At 44.2% G+C, this 24181-nt stretch overlaps 1 protein-coding gene and 3 long non-coding RNA genes across 5 annotated transcripts; 3 read left to right on the forward strand and 1 right to left on the reverse strand.

The window, feature by feature from the left end:
• Positions 1–7: 7 nt before the first annotated feature.
• On the reverse strand, positions 8–6912 carry LOC135574952 (uncharacterized). Its single transcript, XR_010465658.1, has 4 exons — positions 6536–6912; positions 1538–1628; positions 1061–1420; positions 8–547 (listed from the first exon to the last, which is right to left on the reverse strand). It is a non-coding gene; the product is annotated as an uncharacterized LOC135574952 (long non-coding RNA).
• A 3558-nt stretch (positions 6913–10470) lies between these two features.
• Positions 10471–12005, forward strand: LOC115117241 (nucleoporin SEH1-like). The gene is made up of 4 exons (XM_029645707.2): positions 10471–10719; positions 11065–11115; positions 11438–11584; positions 11772–12005. The coding sequence occupies exons 1-4, from the start codon at positions 10609–10611 to the stop codon at positions 12003–12005; spliced, it is 543 nt and encodes a 180-aa protein (XP_029501567.1). The 5' UTR covers positions 10471–10608.
• A 3203-nt stretch (positions 12006–15208) lies between these two features.
• On the forward strand, positions 15209–18000 carry LOC135575097 (uncharacterized). Of its 2 annotated transcripts, none has more exons than XR_010465688.1 (3): positions 15209–15227; positions 17513–17653; positions 17890–18000. It is a non-coding gene; the product is annotated as an uncharacterized LOC135575097 (long non-coding RNA). The 2 variants fall into 2 exon arrangements; XR_010465689.1 differs by lacking the exon at positions 15209–15227 and adding an exon at positions 16099–16117.
• Positions 18001–18267: 267 nt separating this feature from the next.
• Positions 18268–24181, forward strand: LOC135575096 (uncharacterized). Its single transcript, XR_010465687.1, has 2 exons — positions 18268–18356; positions 23408–24181. It is a non-coding gene; the product is annotated as an uncharacterized LOC135575096 (long non-coding RNA).

Here is a 24181-nt window from a genome sequence, read left to right on the forward strand (position 1 = left end):
TTACAGACCCCTTCTCTGGGATTCTGTTCAGCATTATAACAGGTATGTAGGCTACTTACAGACCCCTTCTCTAGGATTCTGTTCAGCATTATAACAGGTATGTAGGCTACTTACAGACCCCTTCTCTGGGATTCTGTTCAGCATTATAACAGGTATGTAGGCTACTTACAGACCCCTTCTCTGTGATTCTGTTCAGCATTATAACAGGTATGTAGGCTACTTACAGACCCCTTCTCTAGGATTCTGTTCAGCATTATAACAGGTATGTAGGCTACTTACAGACCCCTTCTCTAGGATTCTGTTCAGCATTATAACAGGTATGTAGGCTACTTACAGTCAGTCCCCTTCTCTAGGATTCTGTTCAGCATTATAACAGGTATGTAGGCTACTTACAGACCCCTTCTCTGTGATTCTGTTCAGCATTATAACAGGTATGTAGGCTACTTACAGACCCCTTCTCTATGATTCTGTTCAGCATTATAACAGCTTTGGAGTTCTGCTCCCAGACCATCAACCAGAAGTGACCGCAGGTGTTCTTCAAGGGGCCCTTTGGGAGAAAACACAACACACTGCTTTCATCACCAACTGAAACACAGACCACCCCTTAACATGTAGATACACAATCCTTAGTACACAAGCCTTAGTACACAAGCCTTAGTACACAAGCCTTAGTACACAAGCCTTAGTACACAAGCCTTAGTACACAAGCCTTAGTACACAAGCCTTAGTACACAAGCCTTAGTACACTGTTTAGTGATCAGTACAGAATGAATGGAAATGTCTGAGCTACTTGTATGTACTGACCTGAGACAGAATATAGGTTCTTTGGGCTTCGTCCACTATGACTAGACTTCTTGTATGTACTGACCTGAGACAGAATATAGGTTCTTTGGGCTTCGTCCACCACGACTAAACTACTTGTATGTACTGACCTGAGACAGAATATAGGTTCTTTGGGCTTCCTCCACCACGACTAGACTACTTGTATGTACTGACCTGAGACAGAATATAGGTTCTTTGGGCTTCGTCCACCATGACTAGACTACTTATATGTACTGACCTGAGACAGAATATAGGTTCTTTGGGCTTCCTCCACCACGACTAGACTTGCATTGATGTACTGACCTGAGACAGAATATAGGTTCTTTGGGCTTCCTCCACCACGACTAGACTTGCATTGATGTACTGACCTGAGACAGAATATAGGTTCTTTGGGCTTCCTCCACCACGACTAGACTACTTGTATGTACTGACCTGAGACAGAATATAGGTTCTTTGGGCTTCCTCCACCACGACTAGACTTGCATTGATGTACTGACCTGAGACAGAATATAGGTTCTTTGGGCTTCCTCCACCACGACTAGACTTGCATTGATGTAGTCATTTTCAGAGTTTTCAAGTTTAACACGACTGTGATCATCTGAAAACCAGATATATTTTTTTTAAAAAGTGTAAATTAAAACTATTCATCACATTGATGACTCAACGAATCGTACTTCATGAATGATAGTGGCACAGGACAAAAAATAATACTTACAGGGGCTGACATCTCTATATCGGTTTCGATTCTGATTCTCCGGAAGTTTTGCCACCTTATATGAATAGTCGCTGGCTTGGTTTCGGATTTCCTGAGAAAGAATGAGAACAAATACCAGCCAGCGACTGTGAATACGATTTTCATTGAAATGTGTACAGGTCTGATCTACAGCAACTACCAGCAGACATCTGCAGTAAGAGCACTAACAAACAGGTTATCAACTTCTGAGAAAGGCTTACTACTGGCTACTGGGTATACACTACCTAACTATTTACCTAGGTCAGCTTACTACTGGGTATACACTACCTAACTAATTACCTAGGTCAGCTACTGGGTATACACTACCTAACTAATTACCTAGGTCAGCTTACTACTGGCTACTGGATATACACTACCTAACTATTTACCTAGGTCAGCTTACTACTGGCTACTGGGTATACACTACCTAACTATTTACCTAGGTCAGCTACTGGGTATACACTACCTGACTATTTACCTAGGTCAGCTACTGGATATACACTACCTAACTAATTACCTAGGTCAGCTACTGGGTATACACTACCTAACTAATTACCTAGGTCAGCTACTGGATATATACTACCTAACTAATTACCTAGGTCAGCTACTGGATATACACTACCTAACTAATTACCTAGGTCAGCTACTGGATATACACTACCTAACTATTTACCTAGGTCAGCTACTGGATATACACTACCTAACTATTTACCTAGGTCAGCTACTGGGTATACACTACCTAACTATTTACCTAGGTCAGCTACTGGATATACACTACCTAACTAATTACCTAGGTCAGCTACTGGGTATACACTACCTAACTAATTACCTAGGTCAGCTACTGGATATATACTACCTAACTAATTACCTAGGTCTGCTACTGGATATACACTACCTAACTAATTACCTAGGTCAGCTACTGGATATACACTACCTAACTATTTACCTAGGTCAGCTACTGGATATACACTACCTAACTATTTACCTAGGTCAGCTACTGGGTATACACTACCTAACTAATTACCTAGGTCAACTACTGGGTATACACTACCTAACTAATTACCTAGGTCAGCTACTGGGTATACACTACCTAACTAATTACCTAGGTCAGCTACTGGGTATACACTACCTAACTAATTACCTAGGTCAGCTACTGGATATACACTACCTAACTAATTACCTAGGTCAGCTACTGGATATACACTACCTAACTAATTACCTAGGTCAGCTACTGGATATACACTACCTAACTAATTACCTAGGTCAGCTACTGGATATATACTACCTAACTAATTACCTAGGTCAGCTACTGGATATACACTACCTAACTAATTACCTAGGTCAGCTACTGGATATACACTACCTAACTAATTACGTAGGTCAGCTTACTACTGGGTATACACTACCTAACTAATTACCTAGGTCAGCTACTGGATATACACTACCTAACTAATTACCTAGGTCAGCTACTGGATATACACTACCTAAATAATTACCTAGGTCAGCTTACTACTGGGTATACACTACCTAACTAATTACCTAGGTCAGCTTACTACTGGGTATACACTACCTAACTAATTACCTAGGTCAGCTTACTACTGGATATACACTACCTAACTAATTACCTAGGTCAGCTTGCTACTGGGTATACACTACCTAACTAATTACCTAGGTCAGCTTACTACTGGGTATACACTACCTAACTAATTACCTAGGTCAGCTACTGGATATACACTACCTAACTAATTACCTAGGTCAGCTTGCTACTGGATATACACTACCTAACTAATTTACCTAGGTCAGCTACTGGGTATACACTACCTAACTAATTACCTAGGTCAGCTACTGGATATACACTACCTAACTATTTACCTAGGTCAGCTACTGGATATACACTACCTAACTAATTACCTAGGTCAGCTTGCTACTGGATATACACTACCTAACTAATTACCTAGGTCAGCTACTGGGTATACACTACCTAACTAATTACCTAGGTCAGCTACTGGATATACACTACCTAACTAATTACCTAGGTCAGCTACTGGGTATACACTACCTAACTAATTACCTAGGTCAGCTTACTACTGGCTACTGGGTATACACTACCTAACTAATTACCTAGGTCAGCTTACTACTGGGTATAACCCTGTCTCCTATCCCTAGCCTAGAACCTCTATAACCCTGTCTCCTATCCCTAGCCTAGAACCTCTATAACCCTGTCTATAACCCTGTCTCATATCCCTAGCCTAGAACCTCTATAACCCTGTCTATAACCCTGTCTCCTAGCCTAGAACCTCTATAACCCTGTCTATAACCCTGTCTCCTAGCCTAGAACCTCTATAACCCTGTCTCCTAGCCTAGAACCTCTATAACCCTGTCTCCTATCCCTAGCCTAGAACCTCTATAACCCTGTCTCCTATCCCTAGCCTAGAACCTCTATAACCCTTTCTATAACCCTGTCTCCTAGCCTAGAACCTCTATAACCCTGTCTATAACCCTGTCTCCTATCCCTAGCCTAGAACCTCTATAACCCTGTCTCCTAGCCTAGAACCTCTATAAACGCTGCTACTATAATACTAAAAGTAATGTAATTGGCCTCAACAGGCCCAACACTGGATTTTACTACATTGTAATGGAATGTAGGCAGAAGGATTATAGTCCTCATAATGAAAACAGCCACTAGGATAACATTGTAATGGAATGTAGGCAGAAGGATTATAGTCCTCATAATGAAAACAGCCACTAGGATAACATTGTAATCAACTCACATCCATGACTCTTCACATGTACATATCCATTTTTACATGTTTGAAGATGAAATGTTGCCATTATTGGTCATAACATCAGAAATCAGCGATTCAGAAAGATTTTTGGGCTACATTCTTACAATTATTTGTATAATTCAACATTTTTATATATCTGGTTCGTCTGGCTCAAGTGGTTGTTAATTCTACATCACTGTGAACATTTTGGGGCATTCACAGGTATGGTCCTGTGAAAATGTCCAATAAGACCCCATAGAGTTGTTTGGGCGGCCATATTGGGAAAGGCTTCTATGGGGTTAAAACCCTGTTCTCGCTGTGTGTGTGTGTGTGTGTGAACTGTGTGTGTGTGTGTGAACTGTGATGGCCCTGTAAATACAAATCCCTTTTAAACCCTGTTCGCTGTGTGTGATGGTGTGTGTAAAACTGTGTGTGTGTGAACTGTGATGGCCCTGTAAATACAAATCCCTTTAAAACCCTGTTCTCTTTAAAACCCTGTTCTGTGTGTGAACTGTGATGGCCCTGTAAATACAAATCCCTTTAAAACCCTGTGTGTGTGTGTGAACTGTGATGGCCCTGTAAATACAAATCCCTTTAAACCCTGTTCTAGCTGTTCTATGTGTGTGAACTGTGATGGCCCTGTAAATACAAATCCCTTTAAAACCCTGTTCTCGCTGTGTGTGTGTGTGTGTGTGTGTGTGTGTGTGTGTGTGAACTGTGATGGCCCTGTAAATACAAATCCCTTTAAAACCCTGTTCTAGCTGTGTGTGTGTGTGAACTGTGATGGCCCTGTAAATACAAATCCCTTTAAAACCCTGTTCTCGCTGTGTGTGTGTGTGTGAACTGTGATGGCCCTGTAAATACAAATCCTTTTAAACCCTGTTCTCCCTGTGTGTGAACAGTGATGGCCCTGTAAATACAAATCCTTTTAAAACCCTGTTGTGTGTGTGTGTGTGTGTGTGTGTGAACTGTGTGTGTGTGTGAACTGTGATGGCCCTGTAAATACAAATCCCTTTAAAACCCTGTTCTCGCTGTGTGTGTGTGTGTGTGTGTGAGAACTGTGATGGCCCTGTAAATACAAATCCCTTTTAAACCCTGTTCTCGCTGTGTGTGTGTGTGTGAGAACTGTGATGGCCCTGTAAATACAAATCCCTTTAAAACCCTGTTCTCGCTGTGTGTGTGAACTGTGATGGCCCTGTAAATACAAATCCCTTTAAAACCCTGTTCTCGCCTGTGTGTGTGTGAACTGTGATGGCCCTGTAAATACAAATCCCTCTAAAACCCTGTTCTAGCTGTGTGTGTGTGTGTGTGTAACTTGGTGATTCTATAACCAAAGTCACATTTCAAAAACATAGCTGCCCCATTACAATGGCACCTTTATGGGCGATTTTTAAACAATAGTTTGGTGTTGGTGCTTTCAAAGTTGATTACATTATTTTGGAAAGGTAATTTCATGACCTTTCAGAACCACACCAGCCATTTATACAAGTAATTCTGATATGGACACTAGAGGTCTGTTAACATGAACATTCTGAAAATGTGTCTTTCCAATTAGCTTTCCACTTATGTATGATAATAAAGGGTATAAGTGAGCAATACCTTGCAGTATACTGACATTGTTTGTCATAGTAAAATTCCTATGGGAAAAATTAATGGTATAAAACCAACTGTAATAACACACAGAAGGCTACTGTTGCTGCACTACTATCACACATTATTCAACTCTAGGGATATACAACTCAAACATGAACCAGAACACTCTCATAATAACTACAACTAGAAAACAAGACTGTGTGTTCCTTGTGGCCGAGTAGGTAGTTATATAGGTTGTTGTTAAACTTGAGCTCCAGACATCCACTCCGTTGTAAATCGGCCCAGTTTCCTAGATATGACAACACATGCGCACATATTATTTCAGGAAGTGTTTGCGACTTCTCAGAAACAGGCGAGCCAGCTAATGTTGATGCACGTTTTCCGGAAGTCTGACTCTTCTCCTGTGAAGCTTAGTTTCTCTTTCAGGATGAACACCAGTTTAACTAGTATTATCCATTCAATATACCGTTAAAATGACATAGTTTGGTGCTAGCTAGTACGATGGATAATGTGCATAATTGCTAGCTAGCAACCGGGCAGATAGCTAGCCAATTTAGTTAGCAACATAACTAACGTTAGCTAGGTTAGCAACCGAAAATAACACATTGAATGCCCAACTTACATTATAAAGGTTCTGCCACTGCCCAGACGAATCTATTTCCTCAAACTGTTTTTCCATTTTGGTATTGAGATTTCTTTCTTGTGAATATAGTCTGAATGTTATCGTTGTCAACGGTGAGTTAGCTGGCTAGCCCCAACTGACAGCCATCTACCGCGGAGAGTCAGCCGACTGTGTGGGGGTCTACGTCATCTCCACCAGACCTCTTTGCATGACGGATGGTTCACCTCGTCTGGGGGTTGCCCAAACTCTGGTCCCGGGTGCACGTTTTGGTTGTTGCTCTCTAACGCTACACAGCTGATTCAAATAATCAAAGCGTAATTATGAGTTGGTGATTTTAATCAGCCCAAAATGTACACACAGGACAGAGTTTGGGAAACCACCAGATCCCTGAAGAGGAGAACTAGCCGTTATGTTGGCGTCGGTTCTGTGACACCTTTGGAAGGGCGGCCCCTGTGGGAGGGTGTGGGAGATTATTAAGAGGATGAGTGGGGTCAGAAGGGAGTGGGATTATCCAGTGTTGACGAGCGGGAAGGATGTGGCAGTAACAGCTGAGGAGAAAGCAGAGATGGTGGCCAAAGTGTTCGTCTCAGTGCATAGCTCTGTACATTTGTCAGAGGAGGCGGAGCATCGTGGAGTGCTGGATAGGAGGGAGGATGTAGATGACGTGTTGAATGCGCCATGACAGGTGAAAAGGGCAATAGGTAAGGCTGGGTTAACTTCACCTGGGAAAGATGAGGTGTGCTATTTTATGTTGGCCCATGTTAGTGATGAGGCTCTGGATAAGGTATTGGTGTTGTACAACAGAGTGTAGGAGGGGGCGACTACCAGGCAGTTGGAAGGAGGCTGTAGTGGTACCAATTTGGAAGCCAGGGAAGGACCTAACGAGGCCAACAAGCTATCGGCCAATAGCCTTAACATCACATGTATGTAAGATTGTGGAGCGTATGATAACGGAGAGGCTAACTAACTTCCTGGAGAGCAGTGGGTTAGTATCGCCACATCAGAGTGGATTCAGGAAGGAGAGGGGAACTATGGACCCAGTGCTTACTTCCTGGAGAGCAGTGGGTTAGTATCGCCACATCAGAGTGGATTCAGGAAGGAGAGGGGAACTATGGACCCAGTGCTTACTTCCTGGAGAGCAGTGGGTTAGTATCGCCACATCAGAGTGGATTCAGGAAGGAGAGGGGAACTATGGACCCAGTGCTTACTTCCTGGAGAGCAGTGGGTTAGTATCGCCACATCAGAGTGGATTCAGGAAGGGGAGGGGAACTATGGACCCAGTTCAGAGTGGATTCAGGAAGTGGAGTGGATTCAGGAAGGAGAGGGGGAACTATGGACCCAGTGCTTACTTCCTGGAGAGCAGTGGGTTAGTATCGCCACATCAGAGTGGATTCAGGAAGGAGAGGGGAACTATGGACCCAGTGCTTACTTCCTGGAGAGCAGTGGATTCAGGAAGGGGAGGGGAACTATGGACCCAGTGCTTACTTCCTGGAGAGCAGTGGGTTAGTATCGCCTCATCAGAGTGGATTCAGGAAGGGGAGGGGAACTATGGACCCAGTGCTCTGCTTAGAAGCAGAGGTCAGGAAGGCTCAGGTGAACAAGAAGACTGTTGTAGCTGTATTTTTTTTTTTATGTGGAGAAGGCATATGATGTGGAAGGAGGGTTTGTAAATTAAGCTGGATATTACGGGGGTAGGAGGAAGAACATACAACTGGATAAAGGATTTCCTGTTTGGAAGGTCTATCCAAGTGAGGCTGGGGAAGTCTCTCCGGCAGCTATCTGGTGGATAATGGGACACCACAGGGCAGCGTGATTAGTCCTCTGTTGTTCTCAGTCACGATCAATGATGTTTACTCTCAGGTACAGACGGATATTGGGGGTCGTTATTTGCAGATGACGGGGCCTTATGGAAGAGAGGAATAATATGTGTTGGGGTGTTTCGTACGTCCCTAGTAGCTGCACAGGTGGAGATGGGGGGGGGGGATGCCATTGCAGATTAGGAGACAGCAGCTGGCAATGAATTATTGGGTCAGATTACAGGGACATGGGGTATCTCATCTTGCAAAAGGGATTTTACAGGCATGCTGGGAACAGGAGCGAAGACAGAACACAAGCTTTGGGTGGGTGGGTAATACCCAGGCGAAGGAGATGGGACTGCATGGAAGGGAGTTTAGCCCAACGGTAGCGATTCCTGTTAATCCACCACGGCTCCTCCCACCTCCAATAGTAGATCTAGAAGTGGTGGAGAGACTACAGAAAGATAGGGAGGGTGTTGATCCATCTGGAGACACTACAGAGAGATAGGGAGGGTGTTAATCCATCTGGAGAGACTACAGGAAGATAGGTAGGGTGTTTATCCATCTGGAGAGACTACAGAGAGATAGGGAGGGTGTTTATCCATCTGGAGACACTACAGAAAGATAGGGAGGGTGTTGATCCATCTGGAGACACTACAGAGAGATAGGGAGGGTGTTTATCCATCTGGAGAGACTACAGAGAGATAGGGAGGGTGTTGATCCATCTGATTGGTTTAAGAGACATCTGGATACTGTGTATCATGATGTTGTGGCCATTTACACAGATGGTTCAAGGAGATCCAAGGACAGGAAGTTGTGGGTCAGAGCAGGAATATGGGGTGGAAGTCAGGAAACGTAGTACAGATCATCTGGCTGTATATACGGAGGAGATGATGGCCATACTGTTGGCCTTGCAGTGGGTGGAGGATGGTATGCCAGAAAGAGTAGTTATTTGCTCTGATTCATGTGCAGTGTTAAGGAGTTTCCAGTCCTTTATATCACGTATCAGACAAGACCTGCTTTATGAGTTGCTACAAACCCATGGCAGGAGTAAACAAATGGGTATACAGATCATGTTTACATGGGTCCCAGCTCATGTAGGAGTGGAGGGGAACGAGGCAGTTGATGTACTGGCTAAACAAGCACTAAGTAGTGGGGATGTTGATGTACTGGCTAAACAATCACTAAGTAGTGGGGAGGTTGATGTGGTAGTTTCAATGAGAAAAGCAGAGGTTGGCTAAAAAGCCTGATATGGATGTTGTGATGGTGCAGAGATGGAGGGTCCGTCATGGTCTGGGGCGGTGTGTCACAAGCATCATCTGACTGAGCTTGTGGTCACTAAGTAGTGTAGGCAATCTCAATGCTGATGTGATGTACGTAAACAAGCACTAAGTAGTGGGGAAGACATCCTCTTCCCTCATGTGATGTACCCTTCCTGCAGGCTCATCCTGACATGACCCTCCAGCATGACAACGTTGATGTACGTAAACAAGCACTAAGGAAGACATCCTCTTCCCTCATGTTGATGTACCCTTCCTGCAGGCTCATCCTGACATGACCCTCCAGCATGACAATGCCACCAGCCATACTGCTCGTTCTGTGCGTGATTTCCTGCAAGACAGGAATGTCAGTGTTCTGCCATGGCCAGCGAAGAGCCTGGATCTCAATCCCATTGAGCACGTCTGGGACCTGTTCGATCGGAGGGTGAGAACTAGGGCCATTCTCCCCAGAAATGTCTGGGAACTTGCAGGTGCCTTGGTGGAAGAGCAGGGTAACATCTCACAGCAAGAACTGGAAAATCCAGTGCAGTCCATGAGGAGGAGATGCAATGCAGTACTTAATGCAGCTGGTGGCCACACCAGATACTGACTGTTACTTTTGATTTTGACAGGGACACATTATTCCATTTCTGTTAGTCACATGTCTGTGGAACTTCTTCAGTTTACGTCTCAGTTGTTGAATCTTGTTATGTTCATACAAATATTTACACATGTTAAGTTTGCTGAAAATAAACGCAGTTGACTGTGAGAGGACTTATTTTTTATTTTTTATTGATGATAAGGTTTTTATGGTTTTAAATTAGTACTAAAGACTGGCACCCATAACCAGTGAAGTTTCTTTAGCGTAGCTACACTGTCTTGATTGAATCTAGCAAATGTTACGCCTCTTTGTGGTCAGTCACGATGTGAACACTGGGAGCCGAGGCCACATGACAGCAGCATCCGTTCTGAGAAGGAGAGGCTCAGTGGGGGAAATAACTTAACTACTAAAATAAACATGTTTGTGGCTCGTAGCATTGCAGCAGATCACAAAGATCTAATCCACGATGTTTCCTACGATTTTCACGGCCGGAGAATGGCAACGTGTTCAAGTGACCAAAGTGTCAAGGTAAAAAAAAAAAACTAGTGAGCTAAGCTAACTAGCTAGTAGTAGGCTAGCTTGCTTGCTAACTCTTTACCTTATTGATATTGAAACTAAACAGCTAATTCAGTAACCAAATTAACTGCAGCTAACTAGTTTACTTGATTAATATTACCCACTTTTAGAGAAAAGTAATTCACTGATAATATTTGCAGTTTTAAAACAGTTAGCTAGCTAACGTTAACTAAGCTAACTAGCTAGTTTGCAAGCCATGCAGCTAGCTTGCTATGCTAGCTAGGATGTAAACAAAATGCCCAGACTGTAACCAGAGGTTGCTTTAGTGAACCATTGTCAATGTTCTGCATCCTTCAGGTTTGGGACAAGAGTGAAAGTGGGGAGTGGCACTGCACTGCCAGCTGGAAGGCAAGTCTGTTTTATTTCTTACACGCCAAGATTTAAAAGTCTGTTTTATTTCTTACACGCCAAGATTTAAAAGTGTGTTTTAAAGTATTTGCTTTGAATTGTAGCTAGCTCCTCTCCCTTTTTGAAAGGACTTTCTTTGCTTATTCAAACCTGAAATGGTCTGTAGAATGAAGGTTTGTTATTGACTGGTGCTTCTACACCTGCATTGTTTGCTGTTTGGGGTTTTAGGCTGGGTTTCTGTACAGCACTTTGAGATATCAGCTGATGTACGAAGGGCTATATAAATACATTTGATTTGATTTGAATTTGATTTGATTTGCAGACACACAGCGGGTCAGTATGGAGGGTGACATGGGCCCACCCTGAGTTTGGACAGGTGCTGGCCTCCTGCTCCTTTGACCGAACAGCCGCTGTGTGGGAGGAGATAGTTGGGGAGTCTAATGACAAACAGAGGGGGCAGAGCCACTGGGTAAGACTCCTGGACATTCAGCTACGAGCCTGGTCCCACATATATTTTGTATTGTTCTGCCGATCTTGTACCAGGCTATTATCCAGTCACTGCTGTGAGGTGATTCTTTGACCCAAGTTATTGATTGGGTGAAAGAGACATGTGCCTTGGTGTGCAGTATCGGCAACAAACTCTCATTCTGCTTTAGATAAAGAGGACGACTCTGGTGGACAGCAGGACGTCGGTGACGGACGTGAAGTTCGCTCCTAAACACATGGGTCTGATGCTGACCACGTGCTCAGCAGACGGGGTGGTGAGGGTCTACGAGGCTCCAGACGTGATGAACCTCAGCCAGTGGTCCCTGCAACACGAGATCTCCTGTAAACTCAGCTGCTCCTGTATCTCCTGGAACCCCTCCAGGTCAGCTTCACCGAGTCCATAGATTTAGGCCCAATTCACTCCAGGTGAAACCAGTCAGTCATTTTTAAGATTAAATCACTTTTATTTGTCAATTGTTCACAATGTCCAATGAACTACAGTGTTCATTGGTGTTGCTGATTGGACACAGTGTCCAATGAACTACAGTGTTCATTGGTGTTGCTGATTGGACACAGTGTCCAATGAACTACAGTGTTCATTGGTGTTGCTGATTGGACACTGTGTCCAATGAACTACAGTGTTCATTGGTGTTGCTGATTGGACACTGTGTCCAATGAACTACAGTGTTCATTGGTGTTGCTGATTGGACACAGTGTCCAATGAACTACAGTGTTCATTGGTGTTGCTGATTGGACACTGTGTCCAATGAACTACAGTGTTCATTGGTGTTGCTGATTGGACACAGTGTCCAATGAACTACAGTGTTCATTGGTGTTGCTGATTGGACACAGTGTCCAATGAACTACAGTGTTCATTGGTGTTGCTGATTGGACACAGTGTCCAATGAACTACAGTGTTCATTGGTGTTGCTGATTGGACACTGTGTCCAATGAACTACAGTGTTCATTGGTGTTGCTGATTGGACACAGTGTCCAATGAACTACAGTGTTCATTGGTGTTGCTGATTGGACACTGTGTCCAATGAACTACAGTGTTCATTGAACTGATTGGACAGTGTTGAACTACAGTGTTCATTGGTGTTGCTGATTGGACACTGTGTCCAATGAACTACAGTGTTCATTGGTGTTGCTGATTGGACACTGTGTCCAATGAACTACAGTGTTCATTGGTGTTGCTGATTAAAATAAACATGTTTGTGGCTATTGCATTGATTGTCCAATGTCCAATGAACTACAGTGTTCATTGGTGTTGCTGATTGGACACTGTGTCCAATGAACTACAGTGTTCATTGGTGTTGCTGATTGGACACAGTGTCCAATGAACTACAGTGTTCATTGGTGTTGCTGATTGGACACAGTGTCCAATGAACTACAGTGTTCATTGGTGTTGCTGATTGGACACAGTGTCCAATGAACTACAGTGTTCATTGGTGTTGCTGATTGGACACTGTGTGAAACCAATTGAACTGAACAGTGTTCATTGGTGTTGCTGATTGGACACTGTGTCCCTACAGTGTTCATTGGTGTTGCTGATTCACTGATAATGAATTACAGTGTTCATTGGTGTTGCTGATTGGACACAGTGTCCAATGAACTACAGTGTCATTGGTGTTGCTGATTGGACACAGTGTCCAATGAATCACCAGTGTAACCTGGTGCTGATTGATTGACCAGTGTCAATGAACCAGTGTTCAGTGTTCATGGGACACCTGGTGTCCCAGGTCTAAATCAGTCCCTGATTGGACAATCACCCAATGAACTACAGTGTTCATTGGTGTTGCTGATTGGACACAGTGTCCAATGAATCAGTGTTCATTGGTTTGCTGATTGGACACAGTGTCCAATGAACTACAGTGTTCATTGGTGTTGCTGATTGGACACTGTGTCCAATGAACTACAGTGTTCATTGGTGTCCCAGTGTCCAATGAACTAAGTGTTCAGTGTTCCCTGATTGAGTGTCCAATGAATCAGTGTTCATTGGTGTGCTGATTGGACACAGTGTCAATGAAACAGTGTTCATTGGTGTTCCCTGATTGGACAGGTGTCCAATGAACACAGTGTTCATTGGTGTTGCTGATTGGACACTGTGTCTAAACTACAGTGTTCATTGGTGTCCCTGATTGGACAGGTGAATGAACCACCTGGTGTCATTGGTGTTGCTGATTGGACATGTGTCCAATGAACCAGTGTTCATTGGTGTTGCTAAACAGTGTCCAATGAACTACAGTGTTCATTGGTGTTGCTGATTGGACACAGTGTCCAATGAACTACAGTGTTCATTGGTGTTGCTGATTGGACACAGTTCCAATGAACTACAGTGTTAGATTTGCTGATTGGACACTGTTCCAATGAACTACTGTTCATTGGTGAAAACTCACTGTTCCAATGACTACAGTGTTCCAAGTTCAGCTGGTGTCCCAGTGTCAAAGACTACAGTGTGCATTGGTCATTGATTGCCAAAACTACAGTGTTCATTGGTGTTGCTGATTGAATAACACACTGGTATCATTGGTCTCCACAGTTCAATAAACCACCCTGTGTTCCCATGATAGACAGTGGGAAGTGTTCTGAAACACAGCGTGATGAACTCACCCAGTGGTGAAGGTCCAATGAACTCAGTGTTCCTGGTGTTGCTGATTGGACACTGTGTCCAATGAACTACAGTGTTCAGTCCATGATTACAGTCAGTCCAATTACATTCAGTGTTATATTGGTGTCACTAGTTCTAAAGTGTCCAATGAACTACAGTGATTATTAGTTGCTGATTGGACACACAATGAACTAGTGTTTATTGGTGTCCTGATTACCTGGTCCAATGATTACAGTGTTCATTAGTATGATTGAAAACACTGGTCAGTGTTACATTCTCTATAGCATTAGTATAATGAAAACACGAGGTCCAGTCCTGCTGGTTTTCATTATCTACCTGATAATGAATTGCACAGCTGGTGTCCCAGGTCTAAACCAGTCCCTGATTAGAGGGGAATCACCCACCTGGTGTCCCAGGTCTAAACCAGTCCCTGATTAGAAGGGGAATCACCCACCTGGTGTCCCAGGTCTAAATCAGTCCCTGATTAGAGGGGAATCACCCACCTGGTGTCCCAGGTCTAAACCAGTCCCTGATTAGAGGGAATCACCCACCTGGTGTCCCAGGTCTAAACCAGTCCCTGATTAGAGGGAAATCACCCACCTGGTGTCCCAGTAAACCAGTCCCTGATTAGAAGGGACTCATTACCTGGTGTCCCAGGTCTAAATCAGTCCCTGATTAGAGGGGAATCACCCACCTGGTGTCCCAGGTCTAATTAGAACAATGATAAAATGCACTGGTCGAGGTCCAGAGTTGAGTTTGAGGGCTGTAGAGTTTTCAAGATGTTACTGTTCCACTGCAGTGAAAACTCATTTGGAGCTCTCCTTCAGCTGTAGATACTAATGGGCTATTGTATTGATGCCTATAACATGTTACCTGGTTGAATAACAGTCTATGTATCATTGTCTCCTTAGGCCCACCCTCCCATTAGCAGTGGGAAGTGATGACAGCAACGTGATGTACGGTGGGAAGGTTCAGATCTAGTCCTATTACATTATTAGTACAATGACAACACTAGGTCAGTCCTATTACATTATTAGTATAATGAAAACACTAGGTCAGTCCTATTACATTATTAGTATAATGAAACACTAGGTCAGTCCTATTACATTATTAGTATAATGACAACACTAGGTCAGTCCTATTACATTATTAGTATAATGACAACACTAGGTCAGTCCTATTACCTGGCTATTACATTATTAGTATAATGAAAACACTAGGTCAGTCCTATTACATTATTAGTATAATGAAAACACTAGGTCAGTCCTATTACATTATTAGTATAATGAAAACACTAGGTCAGTCCTATTACATTATTAGTACAATGAAAACACTAGGTCAGTCCTATTACATTAGTAGTATAATGACAACACTAGGTCAGTCCTATTACATTATTAGTATAATGAAAACACTAGGTCAGTCCTATTACATTATTAGTACAATGAAAACACTAGGTCAGTCCTATTACATTATTAGTATAATGAAAACACTAGGTCAGTCCTATTACATTATTAGTATAATGAAAACACTAGGTCAGTCCTATTACATTATTAGTATAATGACAACACTAGGTCAGTCCTATTACCTGGCTATTACATTAGTAGTATAATGACAACACTAGGTCAGTCCTATTACATTATTAGTATAATGAATACACTAGGTCAGTCCTATTACATTATTAGTATAATGAAAACACTAGGTCAGTCCTATTACCTTATTAGTATAATGAAAACACTAGGTCAGTCCTATTACATTAGTAGTATAATGACAACACTAGGTCAGTCCTATTACATTAGTAGTATAATGACAACACTAGGTCAGTCCTATTACCTGGCTATTACATTAGTAGTATAATGACAACACTAGGTCAGTCCTATTACATTAGTAGTATAATGACAACACTAGGTCAGTCCTATTACATTATACAGGTGGAGCAGATGGTTACATGAACCCCCAGTTCCCTTGGGAGAAATAAAGCTTCTCTATTGTATTATGTTGTAGTCTTTGTGTGTTCTAGGATTATTCAAGTCTGGTCTTTTAGTTCACGTTGTCATGTTGTCAGAGAGAGTCTGGTCTTTTTTAGTTCATGTTGTCAGAGAGAGTCTGGTCTTTTAGTTCTTTTAGTTCATGTTGTCAGAGAGAGTCTGGTCTTTTAGTTCACGTTGTCATGTTGTCAGAGAGAGTCTGGTCTTTTAGTTTTTCATGTTTAGTCTGGTCTTTTAGTTTCATGTTGTCAGAGAGAGTCTGGTCTTTTAGTTCACGTTATCATGTTGTCAGAGAGAGTCTGGTCTTTTAGTTCACGTTATCATGTTGTCAGAGAGAGTCTGGTCTTTTAGTTCACGTTATCATGTTGTCAGAGAGAGTCTGGTCTTTTAGTTCATGTTGTCGAGAGTCTGGTCTTTTAGTTCATGTTGTCAGAGAGAGTCTGGTCTTTTAGTTCACGTTGTCATGTTGTCAGAGAGAGTCTGGTCTTTTAGTTCATGTTGTCAGAGAGAGTTGGTCTTTTAGTTCATGTTATCATGTTGTCAGAGAGAGTCTGGTCTTTTAGTTCACGTTATCATGTTGTCAGAGAGAGTCTGGTCTTTTAGTTCACGTTGTCATGTTGTCATGTTGTCAGAGAGTCTGGTCTTTTAGTTCATGTTGTCAGAGAGAGTCTGGTCTTTTAGTTCACGTTATCATGTTGTCAGAGAGAGTCTGGTCTTTTAGTTCATGTTGTCAGAGAGAGTCTGGTCTTTTTTAGTTCATGTTGTCAGAGAGAGTCTGGTCTTTTAGTTCACGTTATCATGTTGTCAGAGAGAGTCTGGTCTTTTAGTTCACGTTGTCATGTTGTCAGAGAGAGTCTGGTCTTTTAGTTCATGTTGTCAGAGAGAGTCTGGTCTTTTAGTTCATGTTGTCAGAGAGAGTCTGGTCTTTTAGTTCATGTTGTCAGAGAGAGTCTGGTCTTTTAGTTCACGTTATCATGTTGTCAGAGAGAGTCTGGTCTTTTAGTTCACGTTGTCATGTTGTCAGAGAGAGTCTGGTCTTTTAGTTCACGTTGTCATGTTGTCAGAGAGAGTCTGGTCTTTTAGTTCACGTTATCATGTTGTCAGAGAGAGTCTGGTCTTTTAGTTCATGTTGTCAGAGAGAGTCTGGTCTTTTAGTTCATGTTGTCAGAGAGAGTCTGGTCTTTTAGTTCATGTTGTCAGAGAGAGTCTGGTCTTTTAGTTCACGTTATCATGTTGTCAGAGAGAGTCTGGTCTTTTAGTTCATGTTGTTAGACACTCCTCTACTTTAAGAGGGAAATTCTCTGTCTTTGATCAGGAAATATGCGAAAGCCGAGACGTTGATGACGGTGACTGATGCGGTGCACGACATAGCCTTCTCCCCGAACCTGGGGCGGTCCTTCCACGTGCTCGCCATAGCAACCAAAGATGTTCGGATCTTTAAGTTGGTACCTTTGCGGTGAGTGTATAAATTGCGATTTTAAATATATATTTTTTTATATATATTTTTTTGTACACTATTTACTAACTTTTTCTGACTTAGTATAATGTACATATTGAGTTTTCTAATAGATATTAGCTGTATATATATTTTTAGACTTACTGTATTGTCTAAGTAGTAGATCACAGCCGTTCAGAGCCGTTACCGTGTCCATATGTTATACTGACCTGTTCTGCATCTCTCTCGTCGGACAGGAAGGAGAGCAGCTCAACAGGCCCTACTAAAGTGCCCATATGTTATACTGACCTGTTCTGCATCTCTCTCTCGTCGGACAGGAAGGAGAGCAGCTCAACAGGCCCTACTAAAGTGTCCCTGACCTGTTCTATGTTATACTAAAGTGACCTGTTCTGCATCTCTCTCTCGTCGGACAGGAAGGAGAGCAGCTCAACAGGCCCTACTAAAGTGTCCATATGTTATACTGACCTGTTCTGCATCTCTCTCGTCGGACAGGAAGGAGAGCAGCTCAACAGGCCCTACTAAAGTGCCCATTATGTTATACTGACCTGTTCTGCATCGTCGGACAGGAAGGAGAGCAGCTCAACAGGCCCTACAGTTCAGACGTGGCCCAACCACAACTCCCAGGTGTGGAGAGTCTCCTGGAACATCACTAGCACCTTGCTGGCCTCCTCAGGAGACGACGGCTGTGTCCGACTCTGGAAAGGTGATCTGTCTAGTATAGCCTGAGAAGGTGATCTACTGACTGAAAGGTGATCTATCTAGTATAGACTGAGAAGGAGATCTATCTAGTATAGACTGAAAAGGTGATCTATCTAGTATAGACTGAGAAGGAGATCTATCTAGTGTAGACTGAGAAGGAGATATATCTAGTATAGACTGAGAAGGAGATCTATCTAGTATAGACTGAGAAGGAGATCTATCTAGGTGATCTATCTAGTATAGACTGAAAGGTGATCTATCTAGTATAGACTGAGAAGGAGATCTATCTAGTATAGACTGAGAAGGAGATCTATCTAGTATAGACTGGAAAGGAGATCTATCTAGTATAGACTGAGAAGGAGATCTATCTAGTATAGACTGAGAAGGAGATCTATCTAGTATAGACTGAGAAGGAGATCTATCTAGTATAGACTGAGAAGGAGATCTATCTAGTATAGACTGAGAAGGAGATCTATCTAGTATAGACTGAGAAGGAGATCTATCTAGTATAGACTGAGAAGGAGATCTATCTAGTATAGACTGAGAAGGAGATCTATCTAGTATAGACTGAGAAGGAGATCTATCTAGTATAGACTGAGAAGGAGATCTATCTAGTATAGACTGAGAAGGAGATCTATCTAGTATAGACTGAGAAGGAGATCTATCTAGTATAGACTGAGAAGGAGATCTATCTAGTAGATAGACTGAGAAGGAAGGATCTATCTAGTATAGACTGAGAAGGAGATCTATCTAGTATGGAGACTGAGAAGGAGAGATCTAGTATAGACTGAGAATGGATCTATCTAGTATAGACTGAGAAGGAGATCTATCTAGTATAGACTGAGAAGGTGATCTATCTAGTATAGACTGAGAAGGTGATCTATCTAGTATAGACTGAATGGTATAGACTGAGAAGGAGATCTATCTAGTATAGACTGGAGAAGTGCACTAAAACAGAAGATCTATCTAGTATAGAAAGAAGAATCTATCTGGACTGAGAAGGAGATCTATCTAGAATAGACTGAGAAGTGGAGATAAGACTGAGAAGGAGATCTATCTAGTATAGACTGAAAAGGTGATCTATCTAGTATAGACTGAGAAGGCTGTGTCCCACTCTGGGAAGGTGATATATCTAGTATAGACTGAAACACAGAGATCCTATGTGGATGACGTAGTGCACAGAATGGATGACGTAGTGCACAGAATGGATGATGTAGTGCACAAAAAACAGAATGGATGACGTAGTGCACAAAAAACAGAATGGATGACGTAGTGCACAGAATGGATGATGTAGTGCACAAAAAACAGAATGGATGACGTAGTGCACAAAAAACAGAATGGATGACGTAGTGCACAGAATGGATGATGTAGTGCACATAAAACAGAATGGATGACGTAGTGCACAAAAAACAGAATGGATGACGTAGTGCACAGAATGGATGATGTAGTGCACATAAAACAGAATGGATGACGTAGTGCACAAAAAACAGAATGGATGATGTAGTGCAAAAAACAGAATGGATGATGTAGTGCACAAAAAAACAGAATGGATGATGTAGTGCACAAAAACAGAATGGATGACGTAGTGCACAGAATGGATGATGTAGTGCACAAAAAACAGAATGGATGATGTAGTGCGCAAAAAACAGAATGGATGATGTAGTGCACAAAAAAACAGAATGGATGATGTAGTGCACAAAAAAACAGAATGGATGATGTAGTGCACAAAAAACAATGGCCAGGCAGCACCAACAGGTTTGGGACGACCACTAGTTGGCACAGACCAACATGGTTTGGGACCGGCCACTAGAGTTGGCCAGGCAGCACAGAATGGATGACAGTAGTTTGCACAGAATGGAGGTTTGACGCCACTAGAGTTGGCCAGGCAGCACCAACAGGTTTGGGAAAACAGAATGGATGACGCCACTAGAGTTGGCCAGGCAGCACAAAAACAGAATGGATGACCACTGAGTTGGCCAGGCAGCACCAAACAGAATGGATGATGTAGAGTTGGCCAGGCAGCACCAAAACAATGGATGGGACGCCACTAGTGGCCAGGCAGAATGGAGGTTTGGGACCGCCACTAGTTGGCCAGGCAGCACCAATGGTTTGGGAAGTAGTTGGCCAGGCAGAAGGTTTGGACCGGGCCACTAGAGTGCACAGAATGGATGACCACTAGAGTTGGCCAGGCAGAAGGTTTGGGGACGTAGTGACCACAGAATGGAGGCAGCACCAACAGGTTTGGTGCACATAAAACAGAATGCAGAGGTTTGGGACGGGCCACTAGAGTTGGCCAGGCAGCACCAAAAACAAAATGGCACCAACAGGTTTGGGACCGGACCACTAGAGTTGGCCAGGCAGCACCAACAGGTTTGGGACCGGGCCAAAAAGGCAGCACCAACAGGTTTGGATGACCACTAGAGTTGGCCAGGCAGCACCAACAGGTTTGGGACCGGGGATCTGTTTCAGCCTAGAGTTGGCCAAACCTCCAGGCTACCAAAGGTTTGGGACCAAATGTTTGCCAGGCAGCACCATCAGGTTTGGGAACTAGAGTTGGCCAGGCAGCACTAGTTTGGGATTATAGTAGTTGGCCAGGCAGCACCAACAGGTTTGACTAGAGTGAGGCAGCACCAACAGGTTTGGGACCGGGCCACTAGAGTTGGCCAGGCAGCACCAACAGGTTTGGGACCGGGCCACTAGAGTTGGCCAGGCAGCACCAACAGGTTTGGGACCGGACCACTAGAGTTGGCCAGGCAGCACCAACAGGTTTGGGACCGGACCACTAGAGTTGGCCAGGCAGCACCAACAGGTTTGGGACCGGGCCACTAGAGTTGGCCAGGCAGCACCAGGTTTGGGACAGGTTTGGGACCAGGTTTGGGGGCCACTAGAGTTGGCCAGGCAGCACCAACAGAGTTGGCCAGGCAGCACCAACAGGTTTGGGACCGGGACCACTAGAGTTGGCCAGGCAGCACCAACAGGTTTGGGACCGGACCACTAGAGTTGGCCAGGCAGCACCAACAGGTTTGGGACCGGACCACTAGAGTTGGCCAGGCAGCACCAACAGGTTTGGGACCGGGCCACTAGAGTTGGCCAGCAGCAGCACCAACAGGTTTGGGACCGGGCCACTAGAGTTGGCCAGGCAGCACCAACAGGTTTGGGACCGGGCCACTAGAGTTGGCCAGGCAGCACCAACAGGTTTGGGACCAGGCAGCACCACAGGTTTAGAGTTGGCCAGGCAGCACCAACAGGTTTGGGACCGGGCCACTAGAGTTGGCCAGGCAGCACCAACAGGTTTGGGACCAGGTTTGGGGGCCACTAGAGTTGGCCAGGCAGCACCAACAGGTTTGGGACCGGACCACTAGAGTTGGCCAGGCAGCACCAACAGGTTTGGGACCGGGCCACTAGAGTTGGCCAGGCAGCACCAACAGGTTTGGGACCGGGCCACTAGAGTTGGCCAGGCAGCACCAACAGGTTTGGGACCGGGCCACTAGAGTTGGCCAGGCAGCACCAACAGGTTTGGGACCGGGCCACTAGAGTTGGCCAGGCAGCACCAACAGGTTTGGGACCGGACCACTAGAGTTGGCCAGGCAGCACCAACAGGTTTGGGACCGGACCACAGGCAGAGTTGGCCAGGCAGCACCAACAGGTTTGGGACTAGAGTTGGGCAGCACCACAGGTTTGGGAGAGTTGGCCAGGCAGCACCAACAGGTTTGGGACCGGGCCACTAGAGTTGGCCAGGCAGCACCAACAGGTTTGGGACCGGACCACTAGAGTTGGCCAGGCAGCACCAACAGGTTTGGGACCGGACCACTAGAGTTGGCCAGGCAGCACCAACAGGTTTGGGACCGAACCACTAGAGTTGGCCAGGCAGCACCAACAGGTTTGGGACCGGACCACTAGAGTTGGCCAGGCAGCACCAACAGGTTTGGGACCGGGCCACTAGAGTTGGCCAGGCAGCACCAACAGGTTTGGGACCGGGCCACTAGAGTTGGCCAGGCAGCACCAACAGGTTTGGGACCGGGCCACTAGAGTTGGCCAGGCAGCACCAACAGGTTTGGGACCGGGCCACTAGAGTTGGCCAGGCAGCACCAACAGGTTTGGGACCGGGCCACTAGAGTTGGCCAGGCAGCACCAGAGTTGGCCAGGCAGCACCAACAGGTTTGGGACCGGGCCACTAGAGTTGGCCAGGCAGCACCAACAGGTTTGGGACCGGACCACTAGAGTTGGCCAGGCAGCACCAACAGGTTTGGGACCGGGCTAAAAGTCTATCCAGTCATTTTAAAGCCAATGGTTTAGCTAAAGGGAAATAGAAGTGTGTCGTGGAAATTTCCTCTTTTTACCAAATCATGGGAGCAAACCACACACACGTCAGAGTTAGTTATAAAAGTCCATCTTTAATTATATGAGCTCTTATCACAATCCTGTGACTCTCAGATACATTCAGTGTCTCCCAGTGAATCTTCTGAGAGTCCCCTTACAATGCAACTGAGTTCCTTTTAATAGCAAAGACACACATAGTCAGACAGCATAGACATAACTTATCGTTCAGCTTTGTCTCCTTTCATAAACCAAATCCTCCATATCAACAGGCATATATCAAATTGTCATTTAGATACAACCACTCTGTAATACAAACTCCTGGACAAACTCACGGAGAGGAGAGTGACCCTACAGGTCAACAAAGAGAGAGCATAGAATGATTCCAGACACTGCAACCCCTCCTTTCCCCACTGGGAAAGTTAGGGAGTATAAGATATGTTTACACATGATGACACTTTGACCTCTACCCTCTCATGTGGCCCATGTAACTTAGTCCTGACATAGAACAGATAACTGCCAATGGCCCACCACTATAGTACAACATTTACATTTACATTACAACAAAATACATTCTTATGAGAAATAACTTACACACATTTGATGAATATTAAATATCTTACAAATGTTACCAACAAATTCTGATCTTTCCACGACAAGTGTCCGTCTCCTCGTGAACTGTGGAAAGTCCCCCACACATTTACACAGTTTCATTGGTTCCCATCTTCTGGTCCCCAGCCAACTATATGGACAACTGGAAGTGTACGGGCATCCTGAAGGGAGACGGAAGTCCAGTCAACGGGTCGTCAGGACAACCCGGTGCCATGAATACCATGGTGGGGTCCACTGTCCAGACCTCCCAGAATGCACTGAACGGTTCTGCTGCAGGAAGGTAGGAGGCCCGCGCCCTCTGTCGGCCGGCCAGAGCTGGCGACTGACTGCCTGCCTGCCTCACTGCTTTACGGTCTCTGGGCCTGACTGACACTGCAGCGCTGACCCCCCCTCCCTGGGTCAACTGACACTGTGTGTTGCGCTCATGCAAAGAGCTTGGCTTGTGGCAAGGCCCAGCAGGCCAGACCCAGCAGGCCAGACCCAGCACGTAGGCCTGCTCCCTGTGGCAGGCCTGTCTGCTCGTCATAAAATGAGTGTTTGGGGGGGGGGGGGGGCTATTTGCTACAGTTTTTTAAATGTTCGTACAATAATTTTTGGTAATTGTTTATTGACACAATTTTATGTTGATTGGAACACGAATGTTATTTTGAAGAATATAGTTTTTTAAAACATTTTAGATGAGTTGTTACAGATGTCTGTGGTCCTCACATAATGCCCTGGAAATGGTCATCATTTAAATATATTTACATACCAGGGCCAAACATACAGGCTCGCTAAATTGAATAATTGACTCTTTTGATGTAATCTTATAATAGCATGTGTAGAATGTTTTGAAGGGCATATTGATAAATAATAAACGTTCATATTTTCAATATTCAATAAAAGAATTACCAAAACGTT

The sequence above is a fragment of the Oncorhynchus nerka genome, linkage group LG14, assembly GCF_034236695.1.
Source record: "Oncorhynchus nerka isolate Pitt River linkage group LG14, Oner_Uvic_2.0, whole genome shotgun sequence".
In the NCBI taxonomy this organism is placed as follows: Eukaryota; Metazoa; Chordata; class Actinopteri; order Salmoniformes; family Salmonidae; genus Oncorhynchus; species Oncorhynchus nerka.

Bases quoted from the DNA above. Each gene is read 5' to 3' on its own strand.
- LOC115117241 (XM_029645707.2), top strand. From the start codon at position 10,609: ATGTTTGTGGCTCGTAGCATTGCAGCAGATCACAAAGATCTAATCCAC. The intron at 11,116-11,437 runs GCAAGTCTGTTT...TTTGATTTGCAG, and splicing joins ACTGCACTGCCAGCTGGAAG to ACACACAGCGGGTCAGTATG. The intron at 11,585-11,771 runs GTAAGACTCCTG...ATTCTGCTTTAG, and splicing joins AGAGGGGGCAGAGCCACTGG to ATAAAGAGGACGACTCTGGT.